At 43.6% G+C, this 19,051-nt stretch overlaps 1 protein-coding gene across 1 annotated transcript; it reads left to right on the forward strand.

The window, feature by feature from the left end:
- Positions 1–5,579: 5,579 nt before the first annotated feature.
- Positions 5,580–18,972, forward strand: rp1l1a (rp1 like 1a). Its single transcript, XM_065952011.1, has 7 exons — positions 5,580–5,890; positions 6,147–6,539; positions 6,647–6,911; positions 7,067–11,436; positions 12,051–13,007; positions 13,084–14,151; positions 15,452–18,972. Exons 1-7 carry the CDS (start codon positions 5,651–5,653, stop codon positions 15,902–15,904), a joined length of 7,746 nt encoding a protein of 2,581 aa, XP_065808083.1. The 5' UTR covers positions 5,580–5,650; the 3' UTR covers positions 15,905–18,972.
- Positions 18,973–19,051: the final 79 nt, after the last annotated feature.

Consider the following 19,051-nt stretch of genomic DNA (forward strand, 5'->3'; position numbering starts at 1 on the left):
GTGCATTCAAACTGCATGCCTCCAGTTGTGAGCACGATTTAGATCCACACACCTGTTGATGAGACCCAGCTTACAGAGAGGATTTAACAGGCAGGCACAAAGGGGAGTAGGCAGACCAATATTTGGTGACACATATTAGGTCTCTTCTTCTTGTGTTCTGAACTGGACAAAAAATGCTTCAGCACTGAAGGAATAAGATCCATTATTTAATATCCCAACGCCATTGAGAAAGTTGCTTCTAAAACTCTTAAATTCTTTTAATAACTCAAATAAAGCAGTGCTTACTACCTTGATTTATTCACCTAGAGCTCCAGCCAACACTCATATTTTCCAGGAACCTGTTTGTGTGACGTCTGAAGTCAAATCTCCGAGGCCCCTCTGCCTCCAATAAAGCATGTAAGGCAGTGAAGCACACTCAGATTGATGTCATACAGAATTACATGAAGCTCAAGTATGCAGTAACTTGCTAAAAAAAAACCTTTTTCATTTTAAGGATATGTAGATGAATCATCTCATTTTCAAGGGGGTCTAAAAACAGAACATACAACACAAGTGACACAGACACTAGTGAAGCCTCATAGTGGAGGGGGCAGGAAGACATTACTGTTGGAAGCAGTAGCCGGGCGATTTTAAGAAATCATAATAATGAGTTTTAAAGGTAAATTATTCAAATTATTCCAGTCAGAAGGAGCTTTAAATTATTCCAGCACGTCTGCCGATTTCTTATTTTGGCATTTGACACGAGGAAAAAACAGGTTGCTGGGTGTGTCTGAGAGTGAGCATGAGGATGTGTGTTGTATGAGATATTGTTTTTTAAAGTAGTTAAAGTAGCATACATGGAGCAGTGATGTGAAATAAGCTGTTGTGTAGATTGTCCTTGGTTTTCTCTGACCCTGGGGAATTGATAATGACTTTTATTTGACAAAAAGTGATGATTACATAAGCCATTTTCACATTATGCACTGCGGAAAATATCTAGATAATTTCAGGAGGACTGCTCCGGAGATTCTCCTGACCTGGTTGTTCACACATGCACCTCACAGCGGGAGATAATTCTAGGGGTCCGGGGTGAAATCCAATGGAAAATATTGGGCTGCTTGCATTCACACATACAGCTCCTCATCTTAATATCAGGAGATTTTCTGCAGGTGTGAAAGCCCTAATATGTGCTTCTTAATGTTTGTCAGTGTTTCCAATTGACCAAGCTCTCCAGATACAGAATGCTTAAAAGGGATGTAAATTTAAAAGACAATTTCCACAGATTCACTGTTTATACACAATTTACATTAAATACATTTTACAGACCATTCTGCAAGTATTAAGACATATAGGCCAGGTTCCTGCATTATACTGTCAGTATGACAAGTATTTTCCACCAGATAATTACTTGAGTGTATTCAACCTTACTATTAAAATTAGACAAAATCTTTTGTTTGAAAAAAAAACGAATGAAAAGCTTTGAGCCGTCTTAAAACTGCATCTGTGTATTATTTCTTTTTATGAGAACTTCAGTCATACTGAGTTTTCATTTTTCTCATCTGCCACCAAGGGGCAGCAATGAGCTCAATTTACATGAGATATTTTCTTTATTGGAACAACTTCCAGTTTGATTACATGATTCTGGCATTTAAAGGGTTAAATTCCTGATAATTATTCAATATTTGATCGTTTTGAGCAGGGCTGAAGGAATAAATATCAATCTGTTCTATTTTTATAGCAGTTTTTTGGAAGTGGACATGTTTGTCCTTAGTGACTTAAGACTGTAGTAAATTAAACTGATGCCTGAGGGTTAAATACCTCGGAGTACCAATAGATAATTATCTCCGTTTTGGACAGCACACCAGTGACATCCAAAAAAAGAGCCATCAAAGACTGTCAGCCATCCGCAAACTGAAAGGACTCTATGTTGCCTCCCCACACCCAGACTAACAGAACTCAATAACAGGGCCGTCACACGCTTTGCAACCTTAATAGAACAGGACATCCCACACCCACTGAACCCTCACCTCGCCCCACTTCCCTCAGGACGGAGGTATAGAAGTGCAGAAATGCTCGCCTCGGGAGGAGCATGATCCCTGAGGTTGTAGGGGCCTGTCGCTGAATAGGCCAGAGTGGGACCTCTTGACTTTTTGTCTATTCTGTTCGTTTGTGTTATACTCTGTATGAATGTTCTTTTGTGGGACTTTTCTGTTTGGACAGTAACGGTGCTGTGGAAAAGAATTTCCCCTCTGGGACAATAAAGTCTAAAGTGTTCTACCACTCCTCGATCAAAGCAGCTTGACTTGACACAGTTAGAAAAGCAGTAGACGGTGTTTTCAGTAATGTTTTCTGTAGAGGAATCAACCTGCTGTCAGACAATCTGTCTTTAATTACAATCTCGTGTGTGTGAGAGAGAGAGAGAGAGAGAGAGAGAGAGAGAGAGAGAGAGAGAGAGAGAGAGAGAGAGAGAGAGAGAGAGAGAGAGAGAGAGAGAGAGAGAGAGAGAGAGAGAGAGAGAGAGAGAGAGAGAGAGAGAGAGAGAGAGAGAGAGAGAGAGAGAGAGAGAGTAATACAGAGAAAGAAATAAAATTACTTAAAACCTCATATTTTAAACATGAAGACCTTCATATATTATAACAGATGGCACATTCAGATCATGCACATTTAGAAACACACATTTTTTTGTTGTGTGTGATTTTAATCCAACAATCATCAACTCTCATTTTTCTTTTCCCTCACTCGCTTAACTCAAACTTCAAAACATCTGAATTGCAAAATTAGCATGTGGCTCCTCTCCAGGTCAGGTGTATCGTGCATATGAACAACACTTAGACACCATCTTGGCCTCACCATAGCAACCCCCCCCCCCCCCCCCCCCTTCCTCCTCCCCACAGGTTCTTAAGCAGGCTTTTAGTTCTATCCTTAGCCTCCCCGCCCCTCATGTCCTCTCCTCGCTCCTTATTCCCCCTCTCTCAATCCAACCCCCCTCCCTTACCCATGTGCCTGATTACTGACTGCCATTTTCCCCGCGGCTCCTTTGTAGTGTATGACCCGAGCTTCAGAGAAAGTCGCTGCACACACATTTAAACGTACATTATTACTGAACTCCTGGTCTGACTTGACTGGTCAGACCCCATCTGGAATATTCCCGTCCAGCTTTTTCCGATTTCTTTGGACCATGTTTCCTGAATATGTAAGTAGTGAACTTAATAGATGTGGCAAACTGGTGTAGAGTGGAATTAATGTGAAATTTGAAGTAGAACTTTTAGGGAAGGATAGAAAATCGATGAGTAGATTAATGATTGTTCATCCGTTGACATTAATCAATCAATCAATATAATAAGTGTTATCTCGAGACACTTTACAAAAAGCAGGTAAAAGACCTTACTTATTGTTATGTTACAAAAAGCAGGTAAAAGACCTTACTCATTGTTATGTTACATAAAGCAGTCAACAACTATTGGACTGTTTTCTGGTGTTCTATAAGTAGTAGTTGTATTTCTTGTTATGCCATTAACTGGAAAAGTTCCCAAATTGGTTGCCATTAAACTTAAAGGACTTGTGCATTGTGCCTATGATATGTCTTGGCATGTATTGTGTTTCTTGTCATCTATTGCTTCAATCTTGGGATGTAAACAGACTTATTTACAATGGTCTTAAAATAGCATTCTTGAAAGTGACCAACCTTAAAGTGTGTGTTTTGGACTCAGTGATATCCAGGTCTTAATTTGGAAAATAACCATTTCAACTCTTTCTAATTTAAAATGTATCTAAAAGTGTGGGCCTTTAAATTCTCATTCATAGCTGCAAGTCTTTCATAATTATGTGAAAAGAAATGGCTTCATCATGTCCTCTTTAACCAGCCCTTAAGCAGCCATGTCACTCAGTTGAGTTTATTTAAAGCCAGCCTGATTGAGCTTCTGGAACTATTTCTTTGTGCTATGGCTTTCGAGACTTAAAACTGCTGCCATGGCCATTTTAAGAATCATGCTGATATTGGGTTATGAAACATTTGCTGGAGAAAAAAAAACCTGGCACATTCTTCAAAAATTGGAAATGAAAATGGAGAGGTGATACTTCAAAGTGAGAAGTTGTGAAGAGAAGACAGCTAAAGGGATTAAAAGGCAGTGATTTGGCCTCTAGTCTAGTCATCATGGCTTAAAAGCCTTCTAAGCTCGATAACATTCCCCTTTGTATCACTTGTTGAGAGTGGTCAGATTAAACAGGAATGATTCACTTTGTTGTCGTTGTTTGCTGATGATAAAAAATCATGATTGCTGGTGATTCAGGCTAGCTTGATCAAATGTATTGCTGCTAATTTCAGTGTTGTGTTTTTTAAAAAGGTTTCAACTTACTGTTTAGCATTTTACCATTTTAGAAGCCAAACAATCTCAGACCTAAATAGAGAACCCCAGAATTGTTGTTTCCTCACTTTAAGTGAATTTTGTGTTTATAAAAAAAAATGAAAAATATGAATTGGGTATCTTTTAATAAATGTTGTTTTGACTTTGCTGTCGTTGGAATTTTTTAAAGGCCTTTTTAAATGCGTCCTTGGCCGCTCCACTTAATACATCCAACTATGTAAAATGTTGTTCTTAGCATCCATATCAGTGTTCATGAAGCTGCATTTGATGTCAGTTTCCATTATGTTTGAATAAAACTAACACAAGTCTGAAGATCTTTTGTCCCAATAGTAAATCTTCTCTTCCTGTAAAACTGTGATGGATGTTTTTGGTATCACTTTCAGAGAGACAAAAAAAGTTTAGATAGGAAGAACCTCAGAGGTAATTTCATCCCGAGTCTCCATTTATGTTGGTCAGGTACCAAACGAATAACCAGGACTCTATCTAGTCGGAAATGTCTTTGTGCAGAATGCTGCTCCTGCTGTTGCAGAGTGACATTTGTAACACCCTTACGTGTAACGTAGTCTTGTTAGTGGATGTTCTGTCCTGAATCCTCAAGTCAAACACCCTGATTAGGATTCATGACCCATGAGTGTGATTAGCGAGTGCTTTGAAAGAAAAAGCAAAAGGAAATTCAACCCATAGAAGAGATAATGAAATGAAAATGTTTGTTAATTTATTTGATGGTAAATGCATCATTCCTATACTGTTGCACATACTATATTTAAAGGAAGAATGTGCAACTTTTTGATCCAGTAGATGTCGCTCTTGACACCCAGCATGAAACCAAAACAAACTGAATCCTCTGCTCTCCTACATCGACACGCCTCCAACCCCTCTCCCCTTGTGTTTGCAAAAATTAGTTATCAAATTGGAACACACCTTGATTTAGCACTCAGTGCTAGCAGCGGACACAATTGTCCTTGTCTCGAGCTGCATTGTTGTGTTAGCATGCTAATGGTAGCACTCTGAAGTTAGCTTGTAGCCTCACATTGCATGTACAATTACACAGTATGACCATGATCTACAAATGCTGACCTGACATTCAAATAAACAGTGGGTACAGTATGTTATTCTTCTTTTCTCTAGTCCCTCAATTAAACAACTTTTATACGCAAGCCTGTACCGTCCATGTAAACACGATGAACTATAGTCAAATGCCTCTGTGTGATACATATGGGCAAGAGGAGGGCTGATAAAACATTCCTCCTGTGACTCACCTTCTTTTTTAATTCTGTGTGTCCCTCAGGTGTGTGTGAGATCGCAGCATGCATTCGGTCCAGGAAGGGATGTGGGACCCCCAGCCCCCGTCTAAACATGCCTCGCCCCTCCCCCCAGCACAACCTTCCTCCTCCAGCCTACACCGCCCCCATGTGATCGCAGACACCCCAGCAAAGCGAATCACCTTTTACAAAAGCGGGGACAGCCAGTTCGGGGGCGTCAGGATGGCAGTGCACAAGCGGAGCTTCAAATGCTTTGACGCTCTGCTGGATGACCTTTCGCAAAAGGTCAGTCTCACGGGGTGCCAGAGTTGTGATGTACACTTTTTTTTTAAGTTGAGTGCTCATCCTCAGTTATACAAATGAATAAGCTCTACTTCCTGAAATTTAACCTGCTGAAAAACATTCATCCTATAGCTTTTTGAAAGTCTCTTTTCAGATGTATTAGAATTTAGGATATGTTATTTTAACTGTCATGAATGTTGAACAAAGATATAGATATGTACTGTTAATAGTCTAAATGCATGTTTGGGTTCATATCCAGGTGCCGCTGCCATTTGGTGTGCGAACTGTGACAACTCCGCGGGGCACTCATACTATCAAACACCTAGAGCAGCTCCAGGATGGTGGCTGCTACCTCTGCTCTGACCGACGCCAGGCTAAGCCAATCAATATGGAGCTAGCCAGAAAACATCCGGGTATCTGGTACAATGATACCCGTAGGCCACATCGTCCAGAAACCTCATCCTCGACGGCAACCGCGCATTTTCCTTACCGGCAGCGTCGGATCCTATTGGTCAAAAACAGCGAGCCGGGGATAAGGAGGAGTTTGGTGCTGAGCAGGAGGTCAACGAGGAGCCTGAGGGCCTTTCTTGATGAGGTTTCAGAGGTGATGCAGTTTCATGTCCGCAAGCTCTACACTGCAGAGGGACGCAGGGTGAGTAGTGGATAGATAATGAATCATAATCCAGAGTGTGTTTTGTATTGTTGACAACACCCTTCAATGCTGAAAGTCTGGACACTGCTTTTTTTTTGGTTTTCTAGATTGAGAGTGTGCAAAGCCTGATGACTTGTTCTGGAGTGTTGGTGTGTGTTGGCCGTGAAGCCTTCAGCCCAATGCTCGTCAACTTCATCAGGAAGAGCTCAGATGAGCGACTGCCTGGTTTGAACAGCAGGTCCCCCGGTCTTGGCCCCAGGACGCCTGGGAATGGGGCCCGATCTCCTGGTACTCAAGGATTAAGATCCCCACCTCATGGAGCTCAGTCCAGAGCCAGCGAGTACAGTGAAGTGCATGAAAGCAGGAAAAATGGTTAGTTGCACAGACATGTATGCAGGCATAGGTTTTTTAAGTTCACAAAGACCAATACCCAATTAAGAACCTTGAAATACACAACAATTTCTACGTTTTCTGAGTTTAACTTTGGTGTAAAAGTTAAAATGTAACATTTGCTTTTCTCTTCTCAGTTAACTTTGGTCTGGAAACAAAGAAAAGCATCATCCATCCTCGTTCAGATTCCTCAAACCGCTCTGCACGCTTCTCCCTGTCTTCAGAGAAGTCATATGGCAACGGTGTTAGTGCCTACTCCCAGGCCAAGCCGGCCATCATGAATGAAGACATCGAAAAGCGCGTCCTGGTCAATAAAGATGGCAGCCTCTCGGTGGAAATGAGAGTGCGATTCCGCCTACACAGTGATGAAACCCTCCAGTGGTCGACACAAATCAAAAAGTCACCGTCTCTGACCAATGAGTGTTGCCCGCTGAGCCAGGCCCAGCCTCATTACCTGCAGCATGGTCAATCAGAAAGCTGCTCTGACCCTGATTCCGCATCTTACGAGCAAGAGGGCGTGCATTGTTCAAGCCAAACTCTGCAGCACGCGGCAGATGGAAATAGCTGCCCTTGCTGCTACCAGAGACAGGAGCAGCAGTATGACTTCTGGGAAAACCCTGTACACAGCTGCAAACCGCCTCCTGTCCCTCCCCAGCATGCACACAGCCACAGCCACACCATGATGAGACACACACATTCTTCCAGCTCGTCCTCGTCGTGTAACTCAAGGAGGGTCGTGCGTTGCCGAGCGCGACTTTCCAACTGCTCGGGTACAGAAAAACAACTGGTCCAAGAGGAAATGTGTGTGACAGAGCAGGTTGAGCGTAGAGTGGAGGTCGAGCAGGATGGAGGAACCCACGTAGAGGTGTGCAGGGTGAGCCGATGCTCCAGCCGCAGTGAAGTAGTGGCCGCAGATAGCAACCTGCGACCACATAGCGGAAAGTCAATAGAGGAGGATGTCCTGATGGAGGTAGACAGGGAGCGTCCCATATCTGCAGTGAGCAGCTCGTCGCATGTTCTGCAATCGCTGAAAGAGGACCAGGATGATGCCCAACCCACTGGGCATGAGGATGGGGAAGAGAGTGGAAGCCGGGTAGTATCCGCGGCCTCATCCTGTCACTGTGGAGAAGCCACCGTAGAGGACGTGGATCGAGCCCCCAGTTCCAAGTCCAAAATGAGCACGGCCTCTTGCAGATCTAGCAAAACCAAGATCCAAAATTCAGAGGATGATGGAACCGCAGATGACGAGGATGACGAGATAAAGAGAGTTGGGAGTAGTTTATCTGGTCACACAGGAATATCTCTGCAGTCAAGGGCTTCCAGTGTATGTCCTGATTGCGGTGGGTGCAAACGGGGGAGCAACTATGTCTCCTCAAAGCCTGCTACACCTCAATCCAACCAAGTGATTGCCAACAACGGCAGTGAAAATGATGGCTCAGATTTCTCGACTCAGTCCAACAAGACCAATCTCACCAACAGTGGGCGCATCTCTGCGATATCCAATCTCCCAGAGGACAGAGCCTCCAGTGCTACAAGTCACAGGTCAGAAAGATCAGATAGAGATGGGCATAGGAGCCCCAGTGCTAGGTCCGCCAAATCTGGTAAGTCTCAAAAGTCCAACTGTACAGCTAAGTCATCAGATGTCAGGACAAGAAAAGAAGCTGAGGGAGAGAATTCTGGAGAAAGAGCACTTAGCGCCTTGTCAGCCAAATCTCATGTGTCTTCAAAGACCAGTGCTTCAGTCAAGGTAAGCCTCCAGGCTGCCTCCCCAACAAGTAATACAGCTGTTGAAGAGTATAACACCAACAATAGAACTTCAAGCGCCCTTTCTGTTAAGTCCAATGCCTCTGCCAATTCTGGCAAGGTAGATAGAAATGATAGTGTCCTATCTGCTAAATCAGCTAAATCAAATGTGTCAGTAAAGTCCGGCACATCTCATAGGTCCAAATGCAGCCGCTGTTCAGGGGCAGTATCTTCAGGGGATAAGGCTGAGAAACCTGACAGTGCGGTACAAGAAGAAGAAATGGAGGCTGAGGAGAGAGCAGGAAGTGCCATATCAGCCAAGTCCAATCTGACTGCCAAATCTAACAAATCCCACAAGTCCAAAGCTTCTGAAAGGTCGCATTCTCCCAGATCTGAAACCGGAGGAGATGGAGAAAAAAGGTCCGCAAGTCAAATGTCTGGCAAATCTGTTAATTCTAACATGTCAGCGAAGTCTTCAAAGTCATGCAAGTCTAACAACGATGCCAGGGAAATTGCAGCACCTTCAAAAGACGAAGAGGGGGTAGAAAATGAGATGGTGGAGGAGGAATCGCAGCAGAGGTCAGAGAGCGCAGTGGCCGCAAAATTGGAAAGTGATGAGAGGTCAGCCAGTGTAACATCCTTTAAATCTCATAAGTCCAAGTGTGATGAGAACACAGGAAATGGTTCAGAAAAAGGGGACAATGCAGGGGATGGTGAACAAGACATGGACAGGGTAGTGAGTGCTTTATCTGGTAAATCAGTGTCAGGGAAATCCAACATCTCTGCAAAGTCCTCCAAGTCAAGGTCTCCAAATCAAAATGAAGTTGAAGAGCGGGTGGCTAGCGCTATGTCTTTGAAGTCAACATCTTCAGTAAGAACCAGTAAATCTCACAAGTCAAATTCAAGCAAGAATCAAAAATTAGTGTCACCAAGTCTAAATGTGGTCACCATTCATGCACCAGAAGGGCCTGATGGAGAAGGAAATGAGACGATGGAGAGAGCGCAAAGTGTTGCATCTGCTAAATCTGTAAAATCCAATGTTTCATCTGCTTCACTGCATAAGTCTCGCACTGCCGATATTGCTGTCGATGAAACTGTTGAAACTGCAGATGAAGAGAATACAATTGTGATCCACTCACCCAAACCTCCATCTGAATCACCCAGCCATGCTCATTCCCGTGCGCAACAGTTGTTGCCTTGTCTGGAGACAAGAGGGCCAAGTGCCTTGTCAGTTCATTCCAAGACTTCTGCTAAATCTGGTCGATCCAAATGTCGATGTGGAGCAGCGTCAACACTAGAAAATGCAGAAGAGTTGCAAAGTGAAGAGGGTTCTGAAGTGGCTTGTAGCATACTGTCAACCAAAAGACAGAGGAGGGAATCAGGAGGTACTGAGCTACCACTGAGTCAGAACTCAGGATCCGTCTCTCTTGGGTTACCGGAAGACACAGAAACGGGCGACTCAGACAGTGGCAAGTCCACTGTTTCTTTTAACATGAACACTGAGAGTAAAGGCAGAGTGAAGACAACAACTCCTGCCACAAACACAAAAAAGACATCCATGAAGGAAAATGTGGAAGGAAGAGGGTCCACCCGGTCTAGAAAATCCAATAACAATGGCAATAAAAGCATTACACCTCCCAAAACTCCAGCAGTAGATATCCCAACCATTGAAACACCAGGAGGGATTGAGGATAAAGGTGAAGATGACCTTGAACCAAGATGTGAAAGGTCCACTTCAACAGCTAAAGTTAGCAATGCAGATGTCCCTAACCATAGGACCCCAACTGCGATGTCATCAGCAAGTGCTAAAGTTGGCAGCAAAACTAAAAGTAAAAATCAAGCACCCAGTAGACCAGCTAGCAAGACTGAAGGGGAAGAAGATAACAAAGCTGCCAGTGTCCACTCCAAGAGTCAGTGTTGTCTAATGCCTGAGTCGGCAGCTTCAGCTCACTTAGGGTCAAAGGTTAAGGAGAGTATAGGAGGGGATCCAGCTAAACCAGACTCTATGGATGCTGTTAAAAGTCCCAAGGCCAAATCCACTGGCAGCGTCAATAGCAGGCCCCAAAGCAAATTAGCACTGATCAAATCCTCAAGCCCCTGTCCCTTACACAACTCCAGACCGTCCAGCAAAGAGGAAGATTGTAGTGAGAGCACTTTGTCTCACTCACTGTCAGCTGCCGACCTCTTAAAGGAAGCCATCGCTGCACGTCCACACAGCCGTCAGTCAAAGGCCAGTAAAGCCAGCGGCAAGACAAGGAGCGAGAAATGTCAGAGAAGTAGGAACCAGAGGGGTCATGTGGAGACGCCGGATTTGACGCCCGCGTGTTTGCCTAATGCCTCCCCGAATGAGGTCGTTAGTGAGTGGCTGGCAAGCATCCCCACTGATAGTAGCATGCTCACACTTGGAGATGAGATGAACGAGGATGAGGATTTGCTCGTTGAGAAGGCGATGGACGAGAAACCTGGAGAAGAGGTGTCAAAGGAAGAGGAGAGTCCTGAAGAAGGGAGAGTGGACAATGGGGAGAATGTGGAGGCCAAAGAGGAAGAAGAAGAAGAAGAAGAAGAAAAAGTGGAGGAAGCTGAATCGGATGCATTAGATGAGAAGTGTTTGGATCAACCTCCGGGTGATAAAGTGGCAAATTCATCTTCCCACAACCATCTATTGTCGAGCAGGGAGTCTTTGCCGAAGAACTGGCATTCTTCAGCTGCGGTGATGAAAGTTCTACTGGGCTCTTCTCTCGGACGATGTCGGAGCATGCCAGAGGTACGCCAATAACTTGATATTTATAACTGGTGGTTACCCTACACTAACCCAACAAGTTTTACTATAATATGAACCCTTTAAATTGAAGTCATCTCTTACCAAATAAAGGCCTAAGTCCATGTTTTTTTTGACTGATTGCTTGTTCTGTTTTGGCAGCTCCCATTTTATGAACAACCATTCTCTGAAATTGACATTGTTGGCGCTGCAGAGCAAAATAAGCCACAAATGGACACTGGCCCTTTGTCTTTAGGTAATGAACTGGTCAAACAAAGAGTGATTATTTTTCAGTTTGGCAAACCAATACATACAAATAATTATAGCAAGATGTAAAAAGAAGGGGCACACTGGTGGCGCAATGGTTAGGGCGCACGTCCCATGTATTGAGACCCTCGTCTCAAGTGGTAGGCCCAGGTTCGCTTCCACCCGTGGCCCCTTTCCACATGTCATTCCCTGCTCTCTCTCTCTGGTTTCCGACTCTATCCACTGTCCTCCCTCTGCATTAAAGGCACAAAAAGCCCATAATAAATCTTAAAAAGAAAGATGTAAAAAGAAGGGCTTAGTGAAGAAAAACAATTTTACAGTTACATAATCTGTATCTCTACTGTCTTCTGTAGGTGTCTCCAGTTTATGGTCGCCGACTGAGCACATCAGCCAGGGGGCTCTTGGACTGTTTGGCCCAGCTTCAGCTCATCGAGCCCGCAGTGGGTCCTGAACGTGACTGCCAAAAGCCCCACAACCATCATTATCAGGACATCATGACAATCCTTCAATCTCTCTGGCTGGCTGAACCGGAGAACATCTCGACCAAGGACTCTGGCGGAGATCAGATCACCCCTCCAAGGTCTTCCTCCGGGGTCGATATGAGCAGTGGTTCTGCTGGATCAGGGAAGGAGAATGGAAATCAGGGTGAAGATGAAACTAATAAAATTGAAGCTAAAGAGACTGAATCTTTACATGAAGATGAGGAAGTGGACAAGGTTGCAGATGTGGAAGATGGAGAAAGTGAAGAACCCAAGGAAGCTGAGACAGAGCCAGAGGAGACCTCAACAGAGCAGTTCAAGATAGATACAGCAGAGCCGGTAACAAGTGAAGAACAAAACACAGTCCCTAACCCAAAAGCCACTGAGAATCCTTCATCATCAGAAAAGAGCTCAGCTAACAGCAGCTCTAAATCCCCCACTGATAATGAACAAGAGACACTTGAGGACTCTAGCTCAGGAACGCCACCGACTGTCCTCAGGGCACCACTTGCTAAAAAGCTATCCCAAGACCCCGATCCGGTGTGGATTCTACACCTCCTGAAGAAGCTGGAGAAACAGTTCATGAACCACTACATCACTGCAATGGCCGAGTTCAAAGTCCGCTGGGACCTGGACGACAGCCTCATCTTGGACACCATGATCTCCGAGCTGAAGGACGAGGTGAGCCGGCGCATCCAGAGCAGCATTGAGCGCGAGATGCAGAAGATCCAGGGTCGGGCCGGCAAAGGGGGAAGGTCGCCTAGGCCACCGATGGGTGGGAATCTCTCCAGGGAGTCCACCATGACGGAGAAAAGACGCCGAATGTTGAAGGTAATTCCGCTGAAAATATGAATCATCGATTAATGGGTGTGTTTGGCAGAAATGTAATGTTTGATTTATTTTTCAGGTCATGAAGAACCAATCAGTGAAGACCGCTGACTCACTCAGCGATGGAGAAAACACGGCGGACTTCAGTGACCAGAGAAGCGATGATGAGTACTGCCCCTGTGATGCCTGTGTCCGCAAGAAAATGGCCGCCAGGCCTCTCAAAACAAACCCATTGGCGGCTGAAGCGCCGGTGATGATGGAGTTCGACCTCCTCAAGATACTGCAGCTTAAAAAGAGCCCGTTTCCAACGCCTGCCGCCGTGCCGCAAGTCGACGTGGTTGAAGAGGGGGAGGGGGAGGGGGAGAGTAATTTAGAGGTGGTGGAGGAGGAAGAGGAGGAGGATGAAACCAAAGAAGATATCAAAGCCGATGTCGTTTTGGAGGAGACGATCCCAGAGGAAGATGAGGAAATGGAAGAAGAAGAAGAAGAAGATGGGGCAAAAGAAGAGGAGGAGGTAGAGGCTGATGAGGTGCAGGAAGAGGAGGAAACAAGTGGTGAGGAAGCTAGGGAAGAGACCTCAGAAAATGTAGACGAGGAGGAAGAGGCAGAATGTCAGTGCCAGTCTGCAATCGATGAGGAGAGTGATGAAGAGGAGGGAGAGAAGCAAGCAGGAGGGGAGGAGGAGGAAACGAGCAACAACACAGGTGAAGATGAGACAGAGGAAGGGGAAACAGCAGGTAACGAGGAAGAGACGGGAGATGGGGAAGAGGAGGAGGACGGTGATGAAGAGGAAACGGCAGGTGAAGAAGAGACTACTGAAAATGTCGATGGTGAGGAGGAGGAGGAGGAGGAAGGGGCCGAGGAGGAGGAGTGTGAGGTGTCCGACTCCAAGCCTGAAGAAGAAGAAGGTGAAACAACTGGAAAGGAAAGTGAAGAAGAAGAAGAGCCAGCTCGGGAATCAGAGGATGAAAAAGAGGCGGCAAATGAAGAATCAAAGCTGGAAGAGGAGTCTGTTGAAGAAAATGGCGGCGCTTCAGGAGAGGCGGAGGATGAAGATGACGGGGATGACGGCACAGGAGAAGAAAAGGAAGGCGAAAGTGGAGAGCAGGAAGTTGAGGCTTCAGAGGAGGAGAGAACATCACCACAGGTAGGATGAATCATATACATACAGAATTCATACAGTAAATATTCTTAGGCCGGTCGTTCACTGTTTGAATTTCAGCCTCATTGTATGTCATTTGCCATGCAGAGAGCAGGGTGCAAGTAGAAATTTAGGTCATACACTTGCCTTCTCTTGCACTGTGGGAGAGCCACGATTGGATTCCCCAACTTCACTTTTTTGCCTGATTGTGCCTGTGCAAAAATGGCAATGTCTTCATCCTCCTATTACAAAAAGATAAAAAAACGAGATAAATATTTGCAGGAAATAGATGCCAGGGATTATTTGTTATGATTTAGCTTGCTAACTAGCGTTATTATTTAAGTTCAAACTAAAATATACATAAGTCTGACTTCCACTTCAGTTTGAGGAAGTTTTCAAGAAAAAATTAATTGACAATTGTCAATGATTTGTCCAAATTTAACAAGTACAGTGTGAGATGAAATTCCCCCACAACATTCATACAATCATACAGTGTATACCTAGCCTTATGCACAGAAATTATTATGGGAAGACAAAAAATAACACTTTTTTTGTGCGTCATCTTGACAAAAAGTTTGTGTTTTCAGCATTTAGCCCAACTTTCGGTAAATTACTTTGCTGGTCAATGTCACTTCTCAAATAACAACCAATCATAATCTAGAAGGGGTGGGACTTCTGCATTTTTATGTTTTCTAGTTGTTGTTTTTTTGATGAAAGCAAATATTGAGCACACAGATCCATTTAAAAGAGACCTAATGGTTACTACCTGCATGTCATTCCCTACTCTCTCTCTCCCTGATTTTCGACTCTATCCACTTTCCTATCTCCCCATTAGAGGCACAAAAAGCCCGAAAAATAAATCTTAAACAGGAAGTTGAATAGCTGCCAGAGCTAAAAATGAAACGTCTTTCACTTTACTGACATAAGACTTACCTAATCCATGTATGAATGCTAGTTTGAGCACCAGCTATTTTTAAATACAGCTGAGTTCCTGAACATAGACGCAGGGTTGAAGTCGGCTACCTTAAAGAGAAATCTGACCTACTGTAGCCTGGCTGCTAATTCTAAGCCTATGGGAAAAGATAATCCCACTATCCAATTAGACAGACTGAACTAATGTTCTGTTTTGTTTAGCAACAACACACAGTCTGCATTTCTAATACTCCTGATTTTGACCACCTACTTTCATTATCGCTAAATAACTAGCATTTAGCTTTAATTGCTGATTCTAAGTTCCCCCTCGAAGAAAGCAATTTAGCTAATTACAACTCCTCAGAGATAATTTACTTTGCTGTTTAACCCTCAGGGCCAAGGGGTGACCGAGGGAGAGGAGGCCGATGCAGAAGATTCAGACACTGACGCCAAACGTCCAAGTGACACGAGTGTGGACGATTCAGGACAGGATGGGGCGGAAGCCACAGGAGAAGAAGAGGAGAATGATAGTGGAGGAGGCGGAGAAGGAGATGTGGTAGAAGAGTTCAAGCCGGAGGAAGGAGAGGAGGGAGATGTGGATGGAAACAAAAAGGAGGACGGGGCTCTGCTCCAGCAGTTTACCAGGACCTCTGTGGAATCCCAGCCCGGCTCCTTGGAAGACATCGACTCAGAAACCCAGAAAAACCACATGCAGTCCATAGTGGTGCCCAAAATGGCTGCTGGAGTATCTACTGGTGGTGGCTCTGGCAACAGGAGGAGTCGCTCTCCTGCCAGAGTGAAACGCTGCAAACCCAAGACGAGCGATGTTGAACTGGGTGACTTTTAAAATCGTACAAAAACAAAAGACTTAAACACTTCAAAGCACTTTATCATTCAAGATCAGATGTAGGAGAAATCACATATTTACATGTAGAATCTTGAAACTACCAACTTATCCTATTTTATTATATTTATATTAATGCTCTATCTATTTTCTAATGGTATGCTTAAAGGATATATATATTTCTGAACTGTTGTACCAATAAGGTATATTTTTGAAAACCAAAAAACACCCATGGGTGTATGATGTGAACTCAGTTTTATCTTCAGTCTACCACATGATTATTTATTGACTCATAGCCATATATACCAAGTACATATTGAGATCTGATCAATTTTGTTTCTGGAATAATTTGATAATTTTTTTGTTTTGTTTTTCCGGATATTGTGTCTTTTTTCATCTGTGCTGTATTCTCAGGAGGTTTGGACAGCCAGTCTGTTTCTTAAAGGTAATCTCCTAGGTGTTACTTAACCACCTGCTTAAAGCTATAGTTGGTAGAAATGACCCCTGATTAAATCTACTCAAGCTCTATGATGTAACCTGATAACCTTACAGAAAAAATCTGACATTTACGGGAATGTACTTGTCTGCTTTTTCTTTCTACGAGCTAGACGAGAAGATCGGTAGCAACATGTGTCTGCTTGGTAAATATGAAGCTAACAGGTTAATTTGGCCGACAAAAACATTGGAAATGGTCAATGGCAAAGTCAAAACTTCCAAAGAGAAAAACATACCTCTTAGTCATTTAAATATAGGCTATTGTGTTTAATTCATACAAAGACCAAGGTGTAAAAATCTTTAGTTGTAGAGTACAGTAATCTCATTGACATCGCCCATTGGTTTCTGAAGCGCAATTTGAAGCCCAATGATAGTGGTGGTCATATTGGAATTGTTGTTTCAAACTGACTTTCCGGTCAACCTAGCAACAGGCAACGAGGCAGGCCGTTAGCTTCCCGGCAAACAGTTACAACACGCCCATCTGTTGGTCAGATTAGCCACGACCCTTATTGTGCACAACTTGAAGATATGAGCTAGCTAAAGAGCGCTAGCATTAGCATGCTAACACAGCAATGCAGCGCGAGTTGTTTTGGTTTCATTCTGGTGCTCAAGTGCGACATCTGCTGGATCAAAAAATCGCATATCCTGCCTTTAAACCTTTATATTTCTTCTGTCAAAATGGGCATTTTACAGTACGTTCTATTTACCTTGGAGCTCGGATCAGAGAATGATGTCACATCCAAGTTAAATGAAATTCCAGTTGTGAGTCAGCAGCAATGCATAAAAGCAAAATGGACGCCTCCAGGAGTAACTTTGTTTTGTTAGCTTAAGAACACACTACGTGATAGTTTGTGCACAAATAGAATTGGTTTGATTGTTTAATTTTACAAAAAGAGGACTAAGATGCTGATAAACACCACAGCTTAAATTCGACTGTTGATGCAAGTAGCAGCCATGTTGGATTTTAGCTCGAGCTACTGAAGGTTCTCTGAGTTTCCAAGTCGGAATTTTGACTTCCTGGTGACGTATCAGAGTGGCAACTCCAAATTTCCGACTTCCAAGATTAAATGGAACACACTATGAAAGTGTATGTTAACGGCTCTGCAGCCAGTCTCTAGTGGACACTTAAGGAACTTCATTCTACTGCAATTCTACACTGGCTTTTTCCATCAGCGCCTAAGGTTCTACTGGATTAAAAAAACAATCTTTACAGTTGCAATTATTTTTTAATCATCCGGTCAGAAGCAAGCTAGCTGCTTCACTTGGCCTCTCCTTTTTTTTTTTTTTGCAAAATAGCTACAACTTGTGGCTTCATATCTTAGGCCGTGTTCACACTCGACTTATTTTTTCAGAAAAAAGCGCTGCCTTCAGCACTTTTTGAGCACTTTTGCGCGAGTGTTCCGTAACCTTAACAACGGGATCTAGTCTGCGGTGCAACCATGCAGGAGCCGGCCGGAGCACAACGCATCAATTTAGCACAGCGGGACGAAAAGAACAAGCGGGATGGGAAGTCAGACACCAATACAACATTAAAACATCCTGTTTATTTTCAGAATAACACCCTCCATTTTAATGGTTCAGAAAAACGACCGTATGTGTGTTTGTTTCCATGTTTATAAGGTTTTTATTGAGTTTTTAAACCTCCTCCTTTTTCCATTGTTGGCTTGTATGTAAAAAAGGCGCTGGCAGTTGAAAAAAGAAGTCAAGTGTGAACACGGCCTTAGCATGCAGACATGACAGTGTTAGCAATCTTCATTTCCAACTGTTGTCAAGACAGCACATGATATATCATGTGTTTGAATATTAATCTCTTCTTTTAAGTTACTCTGGGAGAATATTCCACTCCAAAGTTATAAAGGACGTATTCAAATAAGCTGTATTTTGCTGTTTTATGATATTAGACGGTTTAATGTATGATGATGTCTTATAGACAACTTTTACTGTTCATGCATTTCTGTTGTTATTCTGTGAAAGTGCAAGCAAAATGTGACACTGAGCATCAGGATGACTGAAGATATTGGCAGTCTGAATTTCATGTTGAATTCAGAGTTCTTGGATGTGTGCATCATGCTGTAGATTGGTATGGTTAAGCAGATATGGAACACCAGCATGAAGTTTGTTACAGATGCCTTACTGTATCCATGGTGATATGAGGGTAGAGAACAGAGGGGAGGTTGTGTTTATGAAGCTATGTTTGGCTTAATGACATCATCGCTCTCGGTAAGAGGCTGTCCAGCGTAATCAGGGAGACGCTAGTATGCTCTTTGAAATGCTAAAAGAAACACTTTTTAGGACCCGCAGGAATGATCTTCTATCATATAACCCAAATCAAGCTGAGTCAGTCTTACTCCCGGTCTGTTTTCCAAATGGCCAGTGTGTTAAAGGCAGTGTGAATGAGACGTAACCTGTATTGTGTTACCAACAGAGCGGGTTTGTGAGTTCATGTGTGTGCAAGTGTGTGTGCCTATGCTGTGTCTGTGACATCACAAAGTGAACGTCATGTCTCTGGAGAACATGTATGTATGATGATGTTGTAAATAAAATAAAATGCACAGGATGGTGATTCTTTTATTCGACATGCTAAGTGTTTGCTAACTAAAAGGTAGCTCGGTTTGCTAATCTGCTAATCCACAGTGTGTCCTTTGAGAACCGCTT

The sequence above is a fragment of the Labrus bergylta genome, chromosome 24 (assembly GCF_963930695.1).
Source record: "Labrus bergylta chromosome 24, fLabBer1.1, whole genome shotgun sequence".
In the NCBI taxonomy this organism is placed as follows: Eukaryota; Metazoa; Chordata; class Actinopteri; order Labriformes; family Labridae; genus Labrus; species Labrus bergylta.

Coding starts and splice junctions, on each gene's coding strand:
- rp1l1a (XM_065952011.1), top strand. CDS start 5,651: ATGCATTCGGTCCAGGAAGGGATGTGGGACCCCCAGCCCCCGTCTAAA. Junction 5,891..6,146: donor TGGATGACCTTTCGCAAAAG/GTCAGTCTCACG, acceptor GTTCATATCCAG/GTGCCGCTGCCATTTGGTGT. Junction 6,540..6,646: donor ACACTGCAGAGGGACGCAGG/GTGAGTAGTGGA, acceptor TTGGTTTTCTAG/ATTGAGAGTGTGCAAAGCCT.